At 40.0% G+C, this 19,866-nt stretch overlaps 1 protein-coding gene and 1 non-coding gene across 5 annotated transcripts in view; both read left to right on the top strand.

The window, feature by feature from the left end:
• RAD51B (RAD51 paralog B) overlaps window positions 1-19,866 on the top strand; it is a 586,701-nt gene that overhangs the window by 34,555 nt on the left and 532,280 nt on the right. For all 4 annotated transcript variants that reach the window (XM_066276398.1, XM_066276397.1, XM_066276395.1 and 1 more), the window contains 2 exons: window positions 5,685-5,804; window positions 7,428-7,611. In XM_066276398.1, coding sequence (XP_066132495.1) covers window positions 5,685-5,804; window positions 7,428-7,611 — 304 coding nt within the window. The remainder of the gene's footprint in view (window positions 1-5,684; window positions 5,805-7,427; window positions 7,612-19,866) is intronic.
• Window positions 7,192-7,355, top strand: LOC136336763 (U1 spliceosomal RNA). The gene has a single exon (XR_010731584.1). It is a non-coding gene; the product is annotated as a U1 spliceosomal RNA (small nuclear RNA).

The raw sequence follows: 19,866 nt of genomic DNA, 5'->3' as shown, positions 1-19,866 counted from the left end.
AATACTAGGAGGTAGAAACAGACATTCCTGAGTTGTCATGAAATCCGAAAAACTTTGAAAACTAGGAAGAAGACATAGTCTAAAAGGGAGAAAGGCATTAATCAAATAATCACAAAAATGTAAAATTATAACAGTCATAATAACTAGGTATACAGAGGAGGGGTACGTTTTGCATTGGTGCTCTGGGGAAGCCATGGCCATGCTTAGAGCTGGAGGAGCTGACGTACTTAGTACTCATGTCTCTTCTGACGGTGTCAAGAATCCTAAAGCTTTTAAATCCTACCAAACTATTTAAAGTGTCACTTTTTGAAAACATGTTGCTCCAATTAGAGGAGAGCTATCTTTTTTTTTTTTTTTTATATTTTTCTGAAGCTGGAAACGGGGAGAGACAGTCAGACAGACTCCTGCGTGCGCCCGATCGGGATCCACCCGGCATGCCCACCAGGGGTGACGCTCTGCCCACCAGGGGGCGATGCTCTGCCCACCAGGGGCGTTGCTCTGCCGCGACCAGAGCCACTCTAGCGCCTGGGGCAGAGGCCAAGGTGCCATCCCCAGCGCCCGGGCCATCTTTGCTCCAATGGAGCCTTGGCTGCGGGAGGGGAAGAGAGAGATGGGGGGGGGGTGGAGAAGCAAATGGTCGCTTCTCCTATGTGCCCTGGCCGGGAATCGAACCTGGGTCCCCCGCACGCCAGGCCGACGCTCTACTGCTGAGCCAACCAGCCAGGGGCTGAGAGCTATCTTTTAAAATTAATTTTTAGAGAGAAAGAGAGGAAGGAAGAGAGAGAAATACTGATTTGTTGTTCCACCTATATATATATTCATTGGTTGATTCTTGTATGTGCCTTGACCGGGGATTGAAACCACAACCTTGGCATGTTGGAACAACACTAACCAACTGAGCTCCTGGGCCTGGGCTAAAGTATTACTCTTTCTGAATCAGTATATCAAGCGGGAAACAGAGGCGTAGTGGCCAGCCATGACTCTGCCTGGTTCTGCAGGCAATACCAATATGGTCTTAGTTACCTATTTGCTAGTGGGTGCAAATCCAAAAACTTTGACCCAGGGGTAAAGAGAAAGGATAAATTTATTCTTACCTTTTTTTTTGTGTGTGTGAGAGAGACAGAGAGAGGGACAGCTAGGAACAGACAGGAAGGGAGAGATGAGAAGCATCAATTCGTTGTGGCATCTTAGTTGTTTGTTGATTGCTTTCTTATATGTGCCTTGACCTGGGGGGCTACAGTAGAGCTAGTGACCCCTTGCTCAAGCCAGTGACCTTGGGCTCAAGCCAGCAACCTTTGGGCGCAAGCCAGTGACCCCATGCTCAAGCTGATGAGCCCACGCTCAAGCCAGCAACCTCGGGGTCTCGAACCTGGGTCCTCTGTGTCCCAGTCTAACTCTATCCACTGCGCCACCGCGTGGTCACACTTCTCTTACCATTTTTAAAGCTGGTTTCATGAGTCTGGGTAGGTTTTCCTTAGTCCAGCCTAAGCTGTCCTATCATTTGTGAACCGAGGTGAATTAGTAGGGAGGGATACCCTGAAGAGCTTCTAGGATTGACAATGGAAATTAGTTATAAGTACTTATTATTACTAAATTTTCTGGAATCTGTAAGGGACTAATAGATTCACATTATTATGTTTGGTAATTCCAGAATACAGAGCAAGGACATATTGAATTAATGAACAGGAAAATATTACATATGTACAAGAAGCTTTGAAAAGCCATAAACTTTTATTTCAGCACATTTATGATGCGATATTTCAACTAGACTTTTCTAAGGCTTCTTTTTTTTTTTTTTTTACATTAAGCATATGTTTTGTTTTATTGGCATGTGGTCACTAATGTAAAGCTTTTAACCTTCCTTTTATACAAGAACTGTGAAGTAATGGGGGACTCAGGACAAAAACCTTGATCCAAATCCATTCTTCTCCATTTCAATGAATGGTTAATTCCATTCTTCCAGAGCTGACCCAGTTATTCAAGAAATCCCTTCAGCTGAACTACATCTTGGGTTTGTTTACATCTGATCACGGGAGCCATCCTGTTTAGACCAAGACCCCGTCATCTCTTACCAGGACTCCTGCACTGGCTGGTCTCTCTTTCACTATTGTCCATCTATGGCTTCTTCACTTGGTAGCTAGAGTGATTCTTTTTTTTTTCTTCTGAAGTTGGAAACGGGGAGGCAGTCAGACAGACTCCCACATGCGCCCAACTGGGATCCACCCGGCATGCCCACCAGGGGGCGATGCTCTGCCCATCTGGGGCATTGCTCTGTTACAACCAGAGCCATTCTAGCGCCTGAGGCAGAGGTCACAGAGCCACCCTCAGCACCCGGGCCAACTTTTTGTTCCAATGGAGCCTTGGCTGCGGGAGGGGAAGAGAGAGACAGAGAGGAAGTTGAGGGGGAGGGGTGGAGAAGCAGATGGGTGCTTCTCCTGTGTGCCCTGGCCAGGAATTGAGCCCGGGACTCCTGCACTCCAGGTTGACGCTCTACCACTGAGCCAACTGGGCAGGGCCTAGAGTGATTCTTTAAAAAGAAAAGAAGTCAGGTCATGTCCATCCTGCTTCTAGACGTTTACTAAATAAAATCCAAACCAAACCGACAGGCCTAAGGATCTTGTGTGATTTGGGCCCCTGGTTAGTCCTCTGACCTATTTCTTTTTATTCTCCCTCCTGCTTCCAGTGTTTCAGCTACATGAGCCTTCTTGTTCTTCGGCAGACACCCCAGGCTTTTGCACTTACTGTAATTCTCTCTTCCTATGCACTGTTCCACTGGATATCCACAGGGTTCATTTTTTCATCTCCCTTAAAAACCCCAGATCAAGTGTCACCTGATGAAAGAGGGTTTCCCAGACCACCTATGTAAAATGGTACTTGCTTCCATCTGTCACAGTCTGTGCCCTCATCCTGGTTCGCTTTTCTTTAGAGCATTTATTATATATATGATATGCTATGTTTCTTTGTGTCTCAGTAGAATGTAAATTCCACTAGGGAAGGATGTTTTTGTCTTGTTTTGTTGTTGTTCGTTACCATATCATTAGCACCTAGAACAGTGCCTGGCATATAGTAGGTCCTCAATAAGTATTTGTTGAATGAATAAATCTTAAGTGCTTCCTTTGAAAGGAATATTTTGTATAAAAAAGATGTCCACTAGATGGCATTGCTTTCAAACTTTATGTAATTAATGTTTGGGAGCAAAAGATAGGTTCTTTTCTGTTGCTTGCTCCAAACAACACGGATCTTTGTGATGAAGATTGTCATAAAAATTGCTATGATTAATGTGATGAATATAGAATACTACATTTATATTTGGGTTTTGGTTTGTATATTTTTAGATATCATTTCTAAAATTAAACATTTGGAGAAACTTAACAAAACTACTGTATTTTAGTATGTGAATAACCATTTGATAGTTATTTAGCCTTATAACTGTATTTATTGTTTTTTTATCTCTGTGCACAATTCCTAAGTTGGTAAGGTTATTGACCCTAAGTTTAAGATCATTAAACTTGGCCTTGGAGGCACTACTATTCCACTTAAACCTTTTGGCAAAAACCCTGTATGATTTTATTTTCCCCTGCTATCTCTAATGGTTATTAAAGTCAGTAAGGTTCTTTTAATTTATTTCATACTAAATCAGATTAATTGTGCGTTTTTAGGACGGAAAGAAAGAAAAGACTGCCATTGCCTAGTAATGGAGTCTCTGATGTATTTACTATTTAGAAGTGAATTTTGTCATCAAGAGCTGTGGCCTCTACATTTCATGGTGTTCAAGATCCCGTCGCTAAGCCCGCTCTTCACCAAAGCATTAGGGAAAGAAGAGGATGTGATAACTGAACAGTTAGTTCATGTCCATGTTGTGGCCACCTTCCTTCTGAGGGACATAAATGGAATGAGAGAGCAGTAATAAGTTGCAAAGCCTCATATCACTTGGCTGCTGGTTGAAATGTAGCCTGGTGTTGGGGGCAGAAAATTATTGTCTGTCAGCTGCTCGGTTGGTGCCAGTGAGTTAGGTGTTCTTAGTCTGGTTCCTAGACTGAGCATCCAAATTTTGAAAACATTTTATGTTTCTGATAGATGTTGTCAGACCTGTCATTAAAAAATCAGTGGGTTCTAAGTGCCAGAGCTTTTTAGCTGATTTCTTTGACTGGCACAAACTAAACTCAGCAAATCATTGCCCTAATCAAAAAATTTACACGTTTTCTCAAACTCTCTAAGTATTCCCGTTCTGCCTCTGCCAGTGCCATCTCATTTCTTATTGCCTTCCTCACTACCTCATTTCCTTTTTAAACTCTTTTCTATTTCAATTCCTGTGCCTTTCTCAGGAACTTCTCCTGAATGGTCATTTGGTTCATTTGGTTCTCACTGTTCACATATCTTTTAGTACGAGTCCTTACTCCTAAAATAGTTTTTTCGCTTCCTGTTCAATCTAATGATATTTTTTCTTTTCAAATTGTTCGAAATATGTTTTAAAAATATTATTCACTAGATTTCTTTAATGTTTCTTCCTGTTTTGGATTTTTCTCTTTCATTTCTGATTATAGCATATGTGAGGAACTTATTTTGTTTATCTACTTCAAGCTCTCAGTCTCTTCTTGGAACTCACCGGGTGTCTAGAAATGAAAACACTGTTCTTTTGTACTTTGTATCTTTAAACAGAGCATAAAATAGAGGATGGGTTTTTTTGTTTTGTTTTGTTTTTTTAGATTTTATTTATTCATTTTGAAGAGAGGAGAGAAAGAGACAGAGAGAGAGAAGGGGGGAGGAGCAGGAAGCATCAACTCCCATATGTGCCTTGACCAGGCAAGCCCAGGGTTTTGAACCGGCAACCTCAGCATTCCAGGTTGACGGTTTTATCCACTGCGCCACCACAGACCAGGCGAGGATGGTTTTTGTGTTCCCAGTCCTTTTCCCCGCTCGCCCTTGGACGGTTAATACAGGGCTCATAAAGTATCCTTTTAAGTAGAGACGGTTCTACTCACAAGTTTACATTTTTAACCAGAAATATGTGAAATTTCTAGTGCTGCTCTCCATGTCTCGTACTATTAATGATGGCAGTTGCATCTGTTGGTTGCTCCTGTGCTTGGCCTACCCCAAGCCTTTGGTCCATCTTTGAAGTCAGAATTTAGTGTTCAGAAAATCATTTTTATTTATGAAGGAAATACTGGACAACATTCATTTGTATAGAGAATAATTTTTATTTACCAAGGACCTACTGTATAGCATTTATTTTGTATGGTTTTTTTTGTTTTTTTTTTTTTTTTTTTTGGTCTGAGTCATGGAGACTTACTGATACTTGATTATTAGAATAATAATATTCTATATTTTATAGAACATTTTTCTTATTTACTAAACATATAGTATTGCTACCAGTCAAAATATTACTTATAAAAAATATTTATTCCCAGAAACATTTATACTCAGGGGCATTGTTGCTTGCTAAACATTAGATGAGATTTTTAAGCCCTTGCTGGTCTCGCGCTCGGTCTGCTAACCTCTCTTAGTGCTTATAAAAGAGGCCTTGCATTCCAAACCTGTATATTATCCATTTTGCTCTATTGATAAGGCTTTTGTTCTAGTGTTCCTTGGGGCTTATGAGTTTCCTAAGTAAAATTCATTAGAGGTTCAGCAGTGTGGCCTTAAATATCATTGACTATTTTCGCTTATGCTATTTTCCCCCCCAGGCTGGTTGAAATAGCAGAATCTCGTTTTCCCAGATATTTTAACACCGAGGAACACTTACTTTCGACAAGCAGTAAGGTTCACCTTTATCGGGAACTCAGCTGTGATGAGGTTCTACAAAGGTACGCCATTGTAGATTTGGGGCTTTTAGTAATACTTTGAAATTTGTATTTTGTTTTTCATGTTTTCAGTTTCTGAGTGAAAAAGTAGTCCCTACATATTAGGATTAATGGAAAATAATTATTTTCATGTTCTTTATTCACTATGGTCTGTTGTTGCAGTATTTCTTTAAAAATGAAAAAGCAAATGAATAACATGGTTTATATTTAAACAATTAAGTGGTATATTAAGTATCTATTGTTTCATTAACAAAGTACCCCAAAGTTTAGCAGCTTAAAATAGAAAACGTGTTATCTCACACAGATTTTGAGGATTAGGTCTCTGGGAGTGGCTTAGCTAGGTGTTTCTGGCTCAGGGTGGCTCAAGAGCTTGAAGTCAAGCTGTTGGCCAGGGCTGTGGTCATCTCAAGGCTTGCTTGGGGCTAGAGAATCTTGGGGAATTCCAGTCACTCATGTAGTTGCTGGAAGGCTTCTCTTCCATCCCAGATTTTATCCAGAGGCCTCTGTTCCCTGCCATGTGGGTCTCTTTATTGGGCTGCTGACTGCACAGCAACTAGCCACCCCAAAGCGAGTGAACTGAGAGAGAGTGGATAAGTGAGAGAGAGCCCAAGATGGTGGCTGTTGTCTTTTATAACTGACTCTCAGAAATGCCACACCACCACTTTGTCATATGCTAGTGGTTACACAGACCAACCCTGATACAATGTGCAGAGACTCCCCAGGGTGTGACCAAAAGGTGGAAGTGAATGAGGGCTATTTTGGAGACTGGTTACCACAAGTAATTTTTACCCTAAAACTGGATTTTTTAGCAATGTCACAGGAGGACTAAGGAATGAAAACATTTTGGTTTATTTCCTAAAGTGTGCCATAAGTATAAAAGAGATATATGAAAATAAATTCTGTTTATTGAATACTGCAGTCATCACTATAATTTAGGAATAAATAATTTGTTGTTTTTAAGTTGGTTGACCTTTGCAGTGCCCTATTTTTTTTTTTTTGTATTTTTCTGAAGCTGGAAACGGGGAGAGACAGTCAGACAGACTCCCGCATGCACCCGACCCGGATTCACCCGGCACGCCCACAAGGGGCGACGCTCTGCCCCTCCGGGGCGTCACTCTGCCGAGATCAGAGCCACTCTAGCGCCTGGGGCAGAGGCCAAGGAGCCATCCCCAGCGCCCGGGCCATCTTTGCTCCAATGGAGCCTTGGCTGTGGGAGGGGAAGAGAGAGACAGAGAGGAAGGAGGGGGGGGGGTGGAGAAGCAAATGGGCGCTTCTCCTGTGTGCCCTGGCCGGGAATTGAACCCGGGTCCCCCGCACGCCAGGCCGACGCTCTACCGCTGAGCCAACCCGCCAGGGCCTGCAGTGCCCTATTTTTTAAAATTGTATCTTAATACTTACCTGGCAAGGTAGATACCATGATCATGAAGGTGGTTTTCCCAGGGCAAGGCTTATCCATTGCACTCCAAATGTGCTGACCCCTGTGATTTCCCCAAATGTGGGAAACTCCACTGCATAATTTGTGGTAGTGGGAGACTGCGTTCACGCTCTCCCCTAAAAAAAAAAAAGGAAAAGAAAAAAAATTGTATCTTAAACTTTTCTATTATTTTACAAATTCTACTTTTATAGGATTGAATCCTTAGAAGAAGAAGTTATTTCAAAAGGAGTTAAACTTGTGATTATTGACTCTGTTGCTTCTGTGGTAAGAAAGGAGTTTGATACACAACTTCAGGGCAACCTGAGAGAAAGGAACAAATTCTTGGCAAGACAGGCAGCTTCCTTGAAATACCTGGCTGAGGAATTCTCAATCCCAGTAAGTGTTTCTTTCTCTCTCTTTTTTCATTACCTTTTTTTTTTTTTTAATACTAGGTTCACTGACATAATATCAGGTAATGTCATTAGAAGGAAATTTAAAACAAATGACTTTCTAAAGGTAACATAGTCTAACTGTTATAGCAGACATTATCATCTTATTCAATTTGTTCATCTACTGAGATTATTTTCTCCTTTTCACAGTTTGAGCCTGGGGCCGATTTGCTTATTGATCGACATACAATATTATCCTAGGTTCAGGTATACAACATACCATTGTGATTAGACATTATATAACTTCCAAAGTGATCAACCCATTACTGTTGGCATGGTTTTTAGTAGTGGGAGCTGTGATCAGGATATCTGAAGATGAGGATATATTGCAAGGGTTTGTGGTAGGCAAGCGGCAAGATGCACGTGTTTACTGAGGCGCATTCCCATTGGCATGTGCGTCCGGACGGTCTGCTCGTTCTTCAGTCTCAGCAGCGTTCAGTATTGTCAGGCCTTTCGACTGTAGCTGTGTATTATCTCGACAGAAGATGAGACATTCCTTAAACTGAGATAAAATTTAGTTATGATTTCATAATTTTTAGGTTTGTGTTTGAAAAGGTAACATAAAGAATATATACCAATATGGTAAACTACCACGCAGATTTTGAGATTTATTAAATCAAGTGAGAAGTCAAAGGAGAAAATGTGGCATAACAACAGGTTTTACATATTTTAATGGCTTTTAAATTCATATTTTGTGATGTAATTCTTTTTGAAGTCAAGTGCTGTATATTGGATGATGCTCATCTTTATTTTTTAACTTTTATTTATTTATTTTTAGAGAGTGAGGAAGAGAAAAGGAGAGAGAGAGAGAGAGAAAGAAACATTTATTTGTTGTTCCACCTATTTATGTATTCATTGGTTGATTCTTGTTATGTTCCCTGACCAGGGATCGAACTTACAACCTTGGCGTATCTGGATAACACTGTAACCAACTGAGCAACCCGGGCTGGCATGGTGCTCATCTTTTAAATTTTATTATAGTGGCTTAAAATAATACAATCAAGTTCATGTTTTCCCTGGTCAAGCAGAGTAAGGGAATTAAAAATATTTTATAGAGTTACTTAATTGAGTGAAAAAGTATATATGCTTATTTTATTAATTTATACTGTTGCATGAGTTAATCCTGTGCAAAATATGAAAATTCACTTTTTAAAAGTTGTATTTGTTTGCTTTTAAATAGTAATTGTAGGCTAACGCTTTTTGGTATTTTCTGAGGTGATTTATTTTCCCAAGTGAGAAAGGGGCTCTGCTTTTCATTGTTATTAACAGAGCCCTCTAATAGAACAGGTATTTAGTATTTCCATATCTCTTTGTCTCTGCCTTTGTTTTTCTGTTTAGAGATAAATGCAGGGGATACTATGTACTTATATAACACAGTATGGTATTATTGATTTTTAAGTGTTTGTTTTAGAAGGCTTTTGAAAAATACTTCCTTTAGGAAATGTCAGGATATTCCTAGCCTAATTAACTCATTTAAATGGAAAATGTTGAACTTTTAAGCTTATACACTATACTTTGAATAGGTGGCTTTGTATGGAATTGAATGTCTTAAAAAGTATGTTGTTGTCTGGTTTGTTATACCTTTCAAATTAGTAAACCTTATGTTCCTTGTAGTTCTTAAGATATGTTCACAAACATTTCTGCTTCAAGAAGTGTTTGCTGTTCCTTAGCCAGGAATATTCCTTCTCTAGATTTCAATATGGTTTTTCTCTTCTGTTACCTTGCTGGTGAAGACTTCCCTGACCATGTAAATATTAGCCACATTCCCGGCTTCCCCATCTCTCTTTCTACGCTTTATGCTTCTCCATCAGAGATTTTACCTTCTAGCGTTATATACTTATGTGTATGGCTTGTGTGTCGCCTCTGCCCCGTGCAGGTTAAAGGGACTCGGTCTACTTTGTTCACTGCTTTATCCTCAGTATCAGGCATAGTAGTGCCTAGACAAGGTAGGCACTCAGCAAACACATCTGAAAATATAAATTGTATATACTGCCTTTCTTCTTGGACTTGAATTAATCTTATATATATTCATATTAAAATTAAATATTAGGCCCTGGCCGGTTGGCTCAGCGGTAGAGCCTCGGCCTGGCGTGCGGGGGGACCCGGGTTCGATTCCCGGCTAGGGCACATAGGAGAAGCGCCCATTTGCTTCTCCACCCCCACCCCCTCCTTCCTCTCTGTCTCTCTCTTCCCCTCCCGCAGCCAAGGCTCCATTGGAGCAAAGATGGCCCGGGCACTGGGGATGGCTCCTTGGCCTCTGCCCCAGGCACTAGAGTGGCTCTGGTCGCGGAGAGCGACGCCCTGGAGGGGCAGAGCATCGCCCCCTGGTGGGCAGAGCGTAGCCCCTGGTGGGCGTGCTGGGTGGATCCCAGTGGGGCGCATGCGGGAGTCTGTCTGACTGTCTCTCCCTGTTTCCAGCTTCAGAAAAAATACAAAAAAAAAAAAATTAAATACTGATATTTGCTTTTGACCCTATTTGGTACTATCTTTAATATTATTTGTTGCTTTTCATAGTAATAAAATATAATTTTAGATGACAGAATGACATCATATAGGAGCTGTACTCAGATTACACTGGCATCTTCTAGGAAGAAAAAGGATTCTTAAGATTCTTAAACTTGATAAAGCTGTTAGAGATCTAGACAGTCTCAGAGATCCAGAAAGTAGAGACTCTCTCTCAGTTTGGTGGAACTAGGGTAATGGAAATCAAGCATGGCGGCCTGCTCTTGGGCTGTGGACCTAGGGGCTGGCATATTGATACATACTCCAGATATCTTTCCATTCAAATGAGAGTAAAGAGTCAAACCAACAGGGATGGTAGGAAGAGTACTGTATTGAATTTTAAAATATCTCTACAATGACCATGTAATGATTATAAAATGTGGGAAAAAAGGTTAAAACTGTAATTTGTACTTAATTTGGATTGTCATATTGTTTGTTTTTTTGTTTTGTTTTGTTTTTTCATTTTTCCGAAGCTGGAAATGGGGAGGCAGTCAGACTCCCGCATGAGCCCAATTGGGATCCACCAGCATGCCCACCAGGGGGCGATGCTCTGCCCCTCTGGGGCGTCGCTCTGTTGCATCCTGAGCCATTCTAGCACCTGAGGCAGAGGCCATAGAGCCATCCTCAGCGCCCGGGCCATCTTTGCTCCAATGGAGCCTCGGCTGCGGGAGGGGAAGAGAGAGACAGAGAGGAAGGAGAGGGGGAGGGGTGGAGAAGCAGATGGGCACTTCTCCTGTGTGCTCTGGCCGGGAATCGAACCCGAGACTCCTGCACGCCAGGCTGACACTCTACCGCTGAGCCAACTGGCCAGGGCTGGATTGTCATATTGAATATAGTTGTGTACAGTATCTGTGGATGTTTGTATGTAAGCATGCCATGCTAGTAGAGGTTACAACCTCCTCTCAGTAATGGATGGAATGAATAGAAAGAAGACCCGAATAACATAACCAACTTGATCTAATTGACATTTACAAAACATTTACAAAATTCCACTCAATATCTGCAGAATATTCATTCCTTTCAAGTACACATGAGATCGTCATCCAGGTCAATCATATTTTAGGCCATGAAATAAACCTCAACAGTTTATAAGATTGAAATAGAATACAGTATTTTTTTTTAATAAGTAGAAGTTTGAAGTTTATACCTTTTATTCCTCTTACCTTTTACACATTCTCCCCAACCCCTCCTCTGGCAACCATCACTTTGTTCTCTGTATGTGTGTGTCTCTTTGTCCTGTGTGGTTTGGTTGGCTTTTTTAGATTCCACATGTAAGTAAAATCATATGGTCTTTGTCTTTCTCTGACTTACTTCACTTAGCATAATACTCTCTAGGTCACAAAGGGCAAGATTTCATTCCTTTTTCTTTTAATTGCTGAATAATATTCCTTTATATATATATAACACACACCTTCCAAGTACGTTTTCTGACCAGAACAGAATTAAACTAGAAACTGATAAGAGAAACATATGTGGAAAATCCCCAGATATTTGGAAAGTAAACAGAATCACTTTGAAATAACCCATGAGTCAAAGAATAAATGAAAATGGAAATGCACATATCAAAATTTATGGAATGCAACTCAATCAGTGTTTAGAGGGAAGTTTGTATAATTAAATGCTTATACAAGCATACCTCAGAGATACTGTGGGTTCAGTTCGAGACCTTCGCAGTATAAACACCACAGTAAAGTGGGTCCCACAAACTTTTTTGGTTCTCCAGTGTTACCAGATGGGTACCTCTCCTGGAGTGGGTCTGTCTTGAGTCGGCCAGTAGTATGTGGGTTTTTGACTTTGTGCAGGAAAGATTTCACAACACAAATACAGGTGATTTTGAGAGTATGTGTATTACAGCTGCTTTGGCTCACTGAGAAATAAAGGTCACAGTGAAAGAAGTGGGCCAAGGAGGGCTGCTGTCAGCTCACTGGGGAGTCAGAGGAAAGGGGGCCTTGGAGACAGGTGCAGGGGTTATCCCCGCAGGAGCTGCCACCACCCATTGCGCCTCTCATTGCAAACCTCATAGGGTCCCTTAGAGTTGAGGAGATAGATGTACGTCTGGGGGAAGAAGAGGGGCAAGGGAAAGGCACAGGGTATTAGTGCTCCCAGGAGGGACGGTGCTGGGTCCTTTGTGTTTTTTTGTTGTTGTTTATTTTATTTTATTTTATTATTATTTTTAATTTATTCATTTTAGAAAGGAGAGAGAGAGAGGGAGAGGAGAGAGAGACAGAGAGAGAGAAGGGGGGAGGAGCAGGAAGCATCAACTCCCATATGTGCCAGGGTTTTGAACCGGCGACCTCAGCATTTCCAGGTCAACACTTTATCTACTGCGCCACCACAGGTCAGGCCAGGTCCTTTGTTTTTGAGGGTTTTTTTTTTTTTATTCATTTTAGAGAGGAGAGGGAGAGACAGAGAGAGAGAGAGAAGAGACAGAGAGAGAAGGGGGGAGGAGCTGGAAGCATCAACAGGCAAGCCCAGGGTTTCGAACCGGCGACCTCAGCATTTCCAGGTCGATGCTTTATCCACTGCACCACCACAGGTCAGGCGTTTTTGAGGGTTTTTAAAGGCTGGTAGTTGGGGCAATCTTAGAGGAGGATCTCAATAGAATACGGCTTTATGCTGATGTGCTAAAATGAGCTTTATTCCCCCGACTTCATCTGTCCTTGGGTGTGGTTGGCACTAATGGCCCTAATTGGATTTCTATCTATCTCCCTGAGCAGGGTGATTTAAGCTTTTTACCCTCTGGCTAGGGAGAATTGTAAACCATTCATTCCTAAGTGTCTTTGGTTGGGGAAGGTAGGATTTTGCAATTTCCTAATTGGCTGTAAACTGCTTGGCTGGTTAACTGTCTGTCTCAGTTTCCTTATTCCACTTCTCCTGGCTCACTAGTCTGTCTCACCAGTCCATATTACAGTTATGTTTACACTATACTATAGTTTATTAAGTGTCTAATACTTAAAAAAGTACATATCTTAATTTAAAAATACTTTATTGCTAAAAAATGCTAACCATTATCTGAGCTTTTGGTGAGGTGTAATCTTTTTTTTCTATTGAGAGAGAGGAACAGAGGAAGAAAGAAAAGGGGGGGGGGAGAAGCATCAACTTGCAGTTCCACTTAGTTGTTTCATTTAGTTGTGTACTCAGTAATTGCTTCTTGTATGTGCCATAACCAGGGGTTGAATCTGCAACCACGGTATGCTGGGATGATACTTTATCCACTGAGCCACCCAGCCAAGGCTTGGGTGTAATCTTTTTGATGGTTGATAGCTGCTGACAGATTAGGGTGGTAGTTACTGAAGATTGGGGTGGGTGTGGCAATTTCTTAAAGTAACACAATAATGAAGTTTGCCTCATCTATCGACTCTTCCTTTCATCAATGAGTTCTCTGTAGCATTTGATGTTGTTTAGCATTTTACTCATTGTAGGACTTCTTCCAAAATTGAAGTGATTCCTCTTGCTTTACTAACTAACTTTATGTAGTATTCTAAATCCTTGGTTGTCATTTCTGCGATCTTCATAACATGTTCATCAAGTGTAGGCTCCATATCAAGAAGCCATTTTCTTTGCTCGTCCAAAGAGACGACTCCTCATTCAGTCAAGTTTTGTCATGAGATTGCAGCAATTCAGTCACATCTTCTGGCTCCACTTCTAATTCTAGTCAGTTATAATAGTAACATCAAAGATCACTGTAATCTTTGTTATTGCAGATCACCATATGTAAAGCCAGTAGGCACGGCCATGTCATAGCTGCCTGGCCCATGCAGGATTGCATTAGATTCGGACAGACGGTAATGAAACAACGGAGCCAAGAACTGGTGGGCCATTACCTTTAATCCTAGCTTGCACCTGGCGGGCAAGTAAAAACACACACTGGGCTCCAAAACCCACTCATTCAGTGCTCACAAAGCTACTGACTTATCCGAGTTTCCTAGAATCAAAGGTTTCTAGCTCACTAGCCTTATTCACCTCTGTTTCCCATCTCCTTCTATCTGCACAAACTCTGCACAAACTGGCTTCTCCTTTAGCATTCTGCCATCTTGGCTGCTTCTCCTCTCCTCCACATGGCCTTTATCTACTCTCTGTTCTCTTCTCTAATGCTAATCTCAGGAACCAGAGAGAGCAAGCTCCCGGTCTGCCCCCATTTTATAGTGTAGAAATCAAAACCTTTAATCCAATATATAAATAAGGAAGTCTCTGATACAAAGTCACTTATCTGAGGCATAATGGGATTCCTCATGAGAGTGCACCACCCCACATCATGCAATCAGTCAAGGGTGTGGGGAAAAGCTTAGTCTTAAGACTAAGCCCTAGGCCCATCAGGGCGAACCTTTTTATAAAAACCGTCCACTTTTGCAGTGCTGGTCAACCTGGTCCTTCCCGCCCATTAGTGAGCGGTCCAGCTTTCATGGTGGGCTGTAGTGGAGCTACCAAATGGCGCCGTGATTGGCCCACCATGAAAGCTGGACTGCCCACTAGTGGGTGGGAGGGACCAGGTTGACCAGCACTGCAAAAGTGGGCGGTTTTTATAAAAAGGTTTGCCATCACGGCCCTAGGCTATAATGACCCGGCCTGCCTACAGCCTGTCCCCCACACCTAATACAAACCATAAGCGAGCAAACATATATAAAAACTTATTTGACCAACACCATAACAGTATAATAATGGAAAAGTTTAAAATATTCAGCATGAGAATTACTCGAATGTGCCACAGAGACAGCTGGTGAGAAAATGCTGTTGGAAAAATGGCGCTGATAGACCTCTTGACTCCGAGTTGCCACAGACCTTCAATTTGTGAAGAAGTAAAATAATGTACTATCTGCAGGGCGCTGACACGAGGCGTGCCTGCACCAGAGAAGAGGGTTTCTAGTCGGTGGGCTGAGCTTGTAAAAAAGATACCCAAGATAGGCAGAAGAGAGGAAATAATAAAGGTGAGAGCAAAAATTAATAGAAATGAAAACAAAACACTGGAGAAAAAAGAAATCAATGAAATCAAAGCCAGTTCTTTGAGAAGATCAATAAAATTGATAAAACTCTCCCAAGACTGATCAAAAGTAAAAGGAGAAACAAATTAGCAGCATGTGGAATCAAAGGGGGGTATATTACTATAGGCCCTTCAGGCATTAAGTGAATTATAGGGGAATATTATGAACAGCTTTATTAAGTGTGACAAAAGTAGCCATAAACAATTTGAAAACAAATGGATATAGTTGTGTTTCAATAAAACTTTGTTTACAAAAATAATGGAGGGCCAGGTTTGACCCATGGGCTGTTGTTTGCCAGCCTCTGATCTGGGCCCCTGCCCTTACCCCTTAGGCTCAGATCTCAGGGCTGAGTCTACCCCTAGTTTAAGGGTAAGAGAGGCCTCTGCTCATAAAGCAATGTTTTCTCAAACTAGTTTAAGGCATTGTGCAAATAATAGTCTCATGAACCCCCACTGTTGACGTCAGTTTTATTATAATGTCACAGAAATATATAAAATTATACATTGTGTATGTATTGTATATATTGTATAAATATATACTGTAAGTTATGTGATGACTAAACTTTCTCACCCCTTTTCTCTGTTTGAACTAGTACACATCTTCTTCTGTTTGGGAAGGGTGACATCATTTGGGCCTCACCTGAGCATAAGTGCATTAATGTTTGAATTCTGCCATTGTTCTTTTCTCATTAGTTGTTGACAGTTAAAGTGGTACTACCTGGCCTCACTTGATTGAAAACAGACGTCCACATCTTGTGGCGGTTTTCAATGATAAAATGACTAAATTAATATTTGAGACTATTTTTGAAATAAACATTAAAAAATTCTCAGCGCAGACTTACAAACCTTTGAATATGTTTATACTGTAGTTTGAGAAATACAGTTATACAAGTTTTGTAGAATCCTTCTTTCCTGAATTTTATGGGCAAGTGTGACACTCTGTTGTTGGAATGTAAGATGCAGAATCTTTGTCTTTTATTTATTTAATTTTTACATTGATGGGGGTGGGAAGGTGGAGAGGGAGAGAGAGAGAGGCAGACAGGGAGAGAGGAGGGAAGCATCAACTGGCTGACCCACTTAGTTGTTCCATTTAGTTGTGTAGTTGTGTACTCATTGATTGATTGATTGCTTCTTGTATGTACCCTAACCAGGGATTGAACCCACAACCTTGGTGCACTGGGATGGCACTTTATTCACTGAGCCACTCTGCCAGTGCAGAGCCTTTGTCTTTTTTTGTTTTGTTTTGTATTTTTCCAAAGTGAGAAGGGGGGGCAGGGTGATCGACTGATAGACTCCCTCATGCACCCAACCAGGATCCACCCAGCATGCCCCCCATGAGACGATGCTCTGCCCATCTGGGGTGTTGCTCCACTGCAACGGGAGCCATTCTAGCGCCTGAGGGGGAAGCCATGGAGCCATCCTCAGCACCTGGGCCAACTTTGCTCCAGTGGAGCCTTGGCTGCGGGAGGGGAAGAGAGAGACAAAGAGAAAGGAGAGGGGGAAAGGTGGAGAAGCAGATGGGTGCTTCTCCTGTGTGCCTTGGCCAGGAATTAAACCCGGGACTTCCACACACCCGGCTGAAGTTCTACCGCTGAGGCAACCGGCCAGGGCCGAGCCTTTGTCTTTTTAAAGTGTGTTTATGCTAGTATTGGAAAAGACACTCAGTTGAGACTGTAGATACTTGATGAAAGTAACATGAGAATTTAAATATTGCCTGTCCAAAGTAAATTGTGGTTATGGTTATTTATGTTTCCTGTTTATCATTGACTTCTAATTATCATACATGGAACAGTTTTTATACATATTGTAAATTATATATCAGATTAAAATAATAGGATTTTCTTGCCAAAAAAGACCTTAAGGATCATTTAGATTAGTCCCTTCATTTTACAAATGGCACTCAGGAGGAGAAGTGACCTAACTTAATCAAGGTTATTTAACACAGGAGAGGACAGTGGATGGAATGCAAGATCATTTGTATGCCAGTTCTGAGATTTTTTTCTACAGTAGGATCATCGTTTTTTTCTGAGACCTACAGAATGATAGAGGACCATAAACTTTTTAAGGACAGGATTGTATCTTTTAGCTCTGATTTCTAGGGCCTAGTGCTATGGATAAGAAATATTTAGAAAGTAACAGCTAATAAAATTACAATTATCGAGTCATTATGCTGTACACCTTAAACTAATATAATGTGACATGTCTATTATATCTCCATTTAAAAAAAGCATATATGAAATCCTGAAATAATAACACATAGTTAACTTCAACATCTGCAAGGAAGAGCTGAAAGTAACTTGTTAAATGATGGATAAATAAAAGGTATGGCTTAGTGAGACATGTACCTGATGCCTAAATAAGAGGGACCTAATTTTAAGCGCATTGTTAAGTGACCTGAAAAGTAAAAAAAAAAATTTACTATTGAGGTTTATATACTTCCAGTTATATTATGTTCATTTAAATATTTATCTTTTAAAATCTAATTTGAATTTTTTCTGCTCACTGCTGAAATTCTTAGCTTGTTTTTTGTATTGTCTTGACTTTTGTAATGTGTTTTTTGTTTTGTTTCCCATCTTGAGTTTTATAAGCATTTGAGTAAAGAGAATAAAAATATCTTGCTTAGTTAAAAGGACTTTAACTGTCAAGATGCTTCTTTGAAAATGCTTCAATTGCATTTTTGAACAGGTCAATACAGATGCTAAAAATGTACAAAATGTCAAGATGTAAATTATTGTTTCAGATAATTCAACAAGTTCAGTTCAGTTGGTATATGAGTAGTGTTGAAGTTTCATCTCTTCCCCTCATTTCTTCCTACTTTCATTTCTTGATACTGTGCAAATGTTTTCTAGTATAAGGTAGCTAGTACCAGTTAATACTATTTAGAAAAGTGGCATATCAAGAAAACTTTGAATATACTATTAAATACTCCAAGAAGGAAAAGTCTTAATTTCATTGAGAGATGCTGTTAAAATCTAAACTATCTTACTGAGATATGATTATAACTAGTTTTTTGTTGTTGTTGTTGCATCTGAATTCTTGATTATGTGCCTTTTGAGAATATGCATTGTGCTAATTCAATGAATTTCAACCTGTATGCCGCAAGAATTTTTAAAACATGTAATACCTGGCTGTTGAGTTAGGGGCACTGACCTCTTTTCCCTTAGATTGTCAAATTAAAATATGACAATAGCCAACACAACAATAGCCATTCAGTGGCAATGAATCAAAATTATACTATTTTTTTCTGTCAGATCAGCAAGAAATATATTTTTGGATATGCCATAGAATATTACTAATTAGTTTATGTGTACTATGAGATAAAAAAGGTTGAAAATTGTTGCTCTAGTTTATTGCATAACAAAGTTTATTCTCAGATCTTTTTTTTAATAAATAAATTTTTATTTTAATGGGGTGACATCAATAAATCAGGGTACATATATTCAAAGAAAACATGTCCAGGTTATCTTGTCATTCAATTCTGTTGCATACCCATCACCCAAAGTCAGATTGTCCTCCGTCACCTTCTATCTGGTTTCCCCTGTGCCCCCCCCCCCCTCCCGTAACCACCACACTCTTGTCCATGTCTCCTAGTCTCGTTTTTATGTCTCACCAATGTTTGGAATCCTGCAGTTCTTGTTTTTTTCTGATTTACTTATTTCACTCTCTATAATGTTATCAAGATCCCACCATTTTGTTGTAAGTGATCTGATGTCATCATTCCCTATGGCTGAATAGTATACCATGGTGTATATGTGCCACATCTTCTTTATCCAGTCTTCTATTTTTTTTTTTTTTGCAATGATTAAAGTCTTTAAGCAAACTCTTGGCCAATACAGCAAGAATCCATAAAAGAGTATCTCAGATCTTAATGCTCATAACATATTTAAAGCTATTTAGAAAAATGAATTAAAATATGTATTTCTTTTTATTATTTCAAAGGCATAAAGCTTTAAAATTATTAACAAGTGGAAACAGTTTTTGTTTTAAGTAAGGCAAATATTATAAGTTAGACTTTTTATTATCATTTGTAAACAGTACAAAATATGTTCTGTGTTCTGAGTTTAATGACAAATTTCATATGGGCCACAATTTCTTTTCTTTTACTGTTAGCTGTCCCATCATGCAAAGTGGGTTTAATCTGGCAGGGTTATACCTTATCTTAGATATTAATAAATATTGAAAGTTCTTTAAAAATAGAAAAGTAGGCTAGTGCATTTAAAATAATTAAGGTTTTATTAATTACAAAATTGCAATACTGTGTTTATGATTAGTGGCAAAGAAGAAAAAAGAATATATGTACCAAATTTTGACATTTGTTCTTTTCACAGACATAAAAGTTCAGGGCTTGCAATTCTGTGAAAGCCAAATGGGCTTTCTCTGATTGTAACATAGGAATTCTAGACTCTACACACATGAAATAACCCGTCCTAATTGTAGAGTTACATTTTGTTATTGTATAATGTTATTGTGTGATTTTCCAGAAATCCTGTACTTTTTGGTTTCTGTGATGACTTTCACTTAGTTACTGAAATCAAACACTATAGGACTTCTGTGAGGTAGAAAAGAACTTTACTATTTTTTTTTCTTTTCCATAAGTGCCTTTTGTTTGCTCACTAACATTTGAACTCAGGTGATTATTATATTTTTTAAATTGAGTTTTATTGGGGTGCATTGGTTAATATACTTTTACAGATTTTAGGTGCCCAATTCTACAGCACATCT

The sequence above is a fragment of the Saccopteryx bilineata genome, chromosome 4 (assembly GCF_036850765.1).
Source record: "Saccopteryx bilineata isolate mSacBil1 chromosome 4, mSacBil1_pri_phased_curated, whole genome shotgun sequence".
Lineage (NCBI taxonomy): Eukaryota > Metazoa > Chordata > Mammalia > Chiroptera > Emballonuridae > Saccopteryx > Saccopteryx bilineata.
Note: the sequence above shows the minus strand (reverse complement) of the source record. Positions and strands in the feature narration are given on the sequence as shown.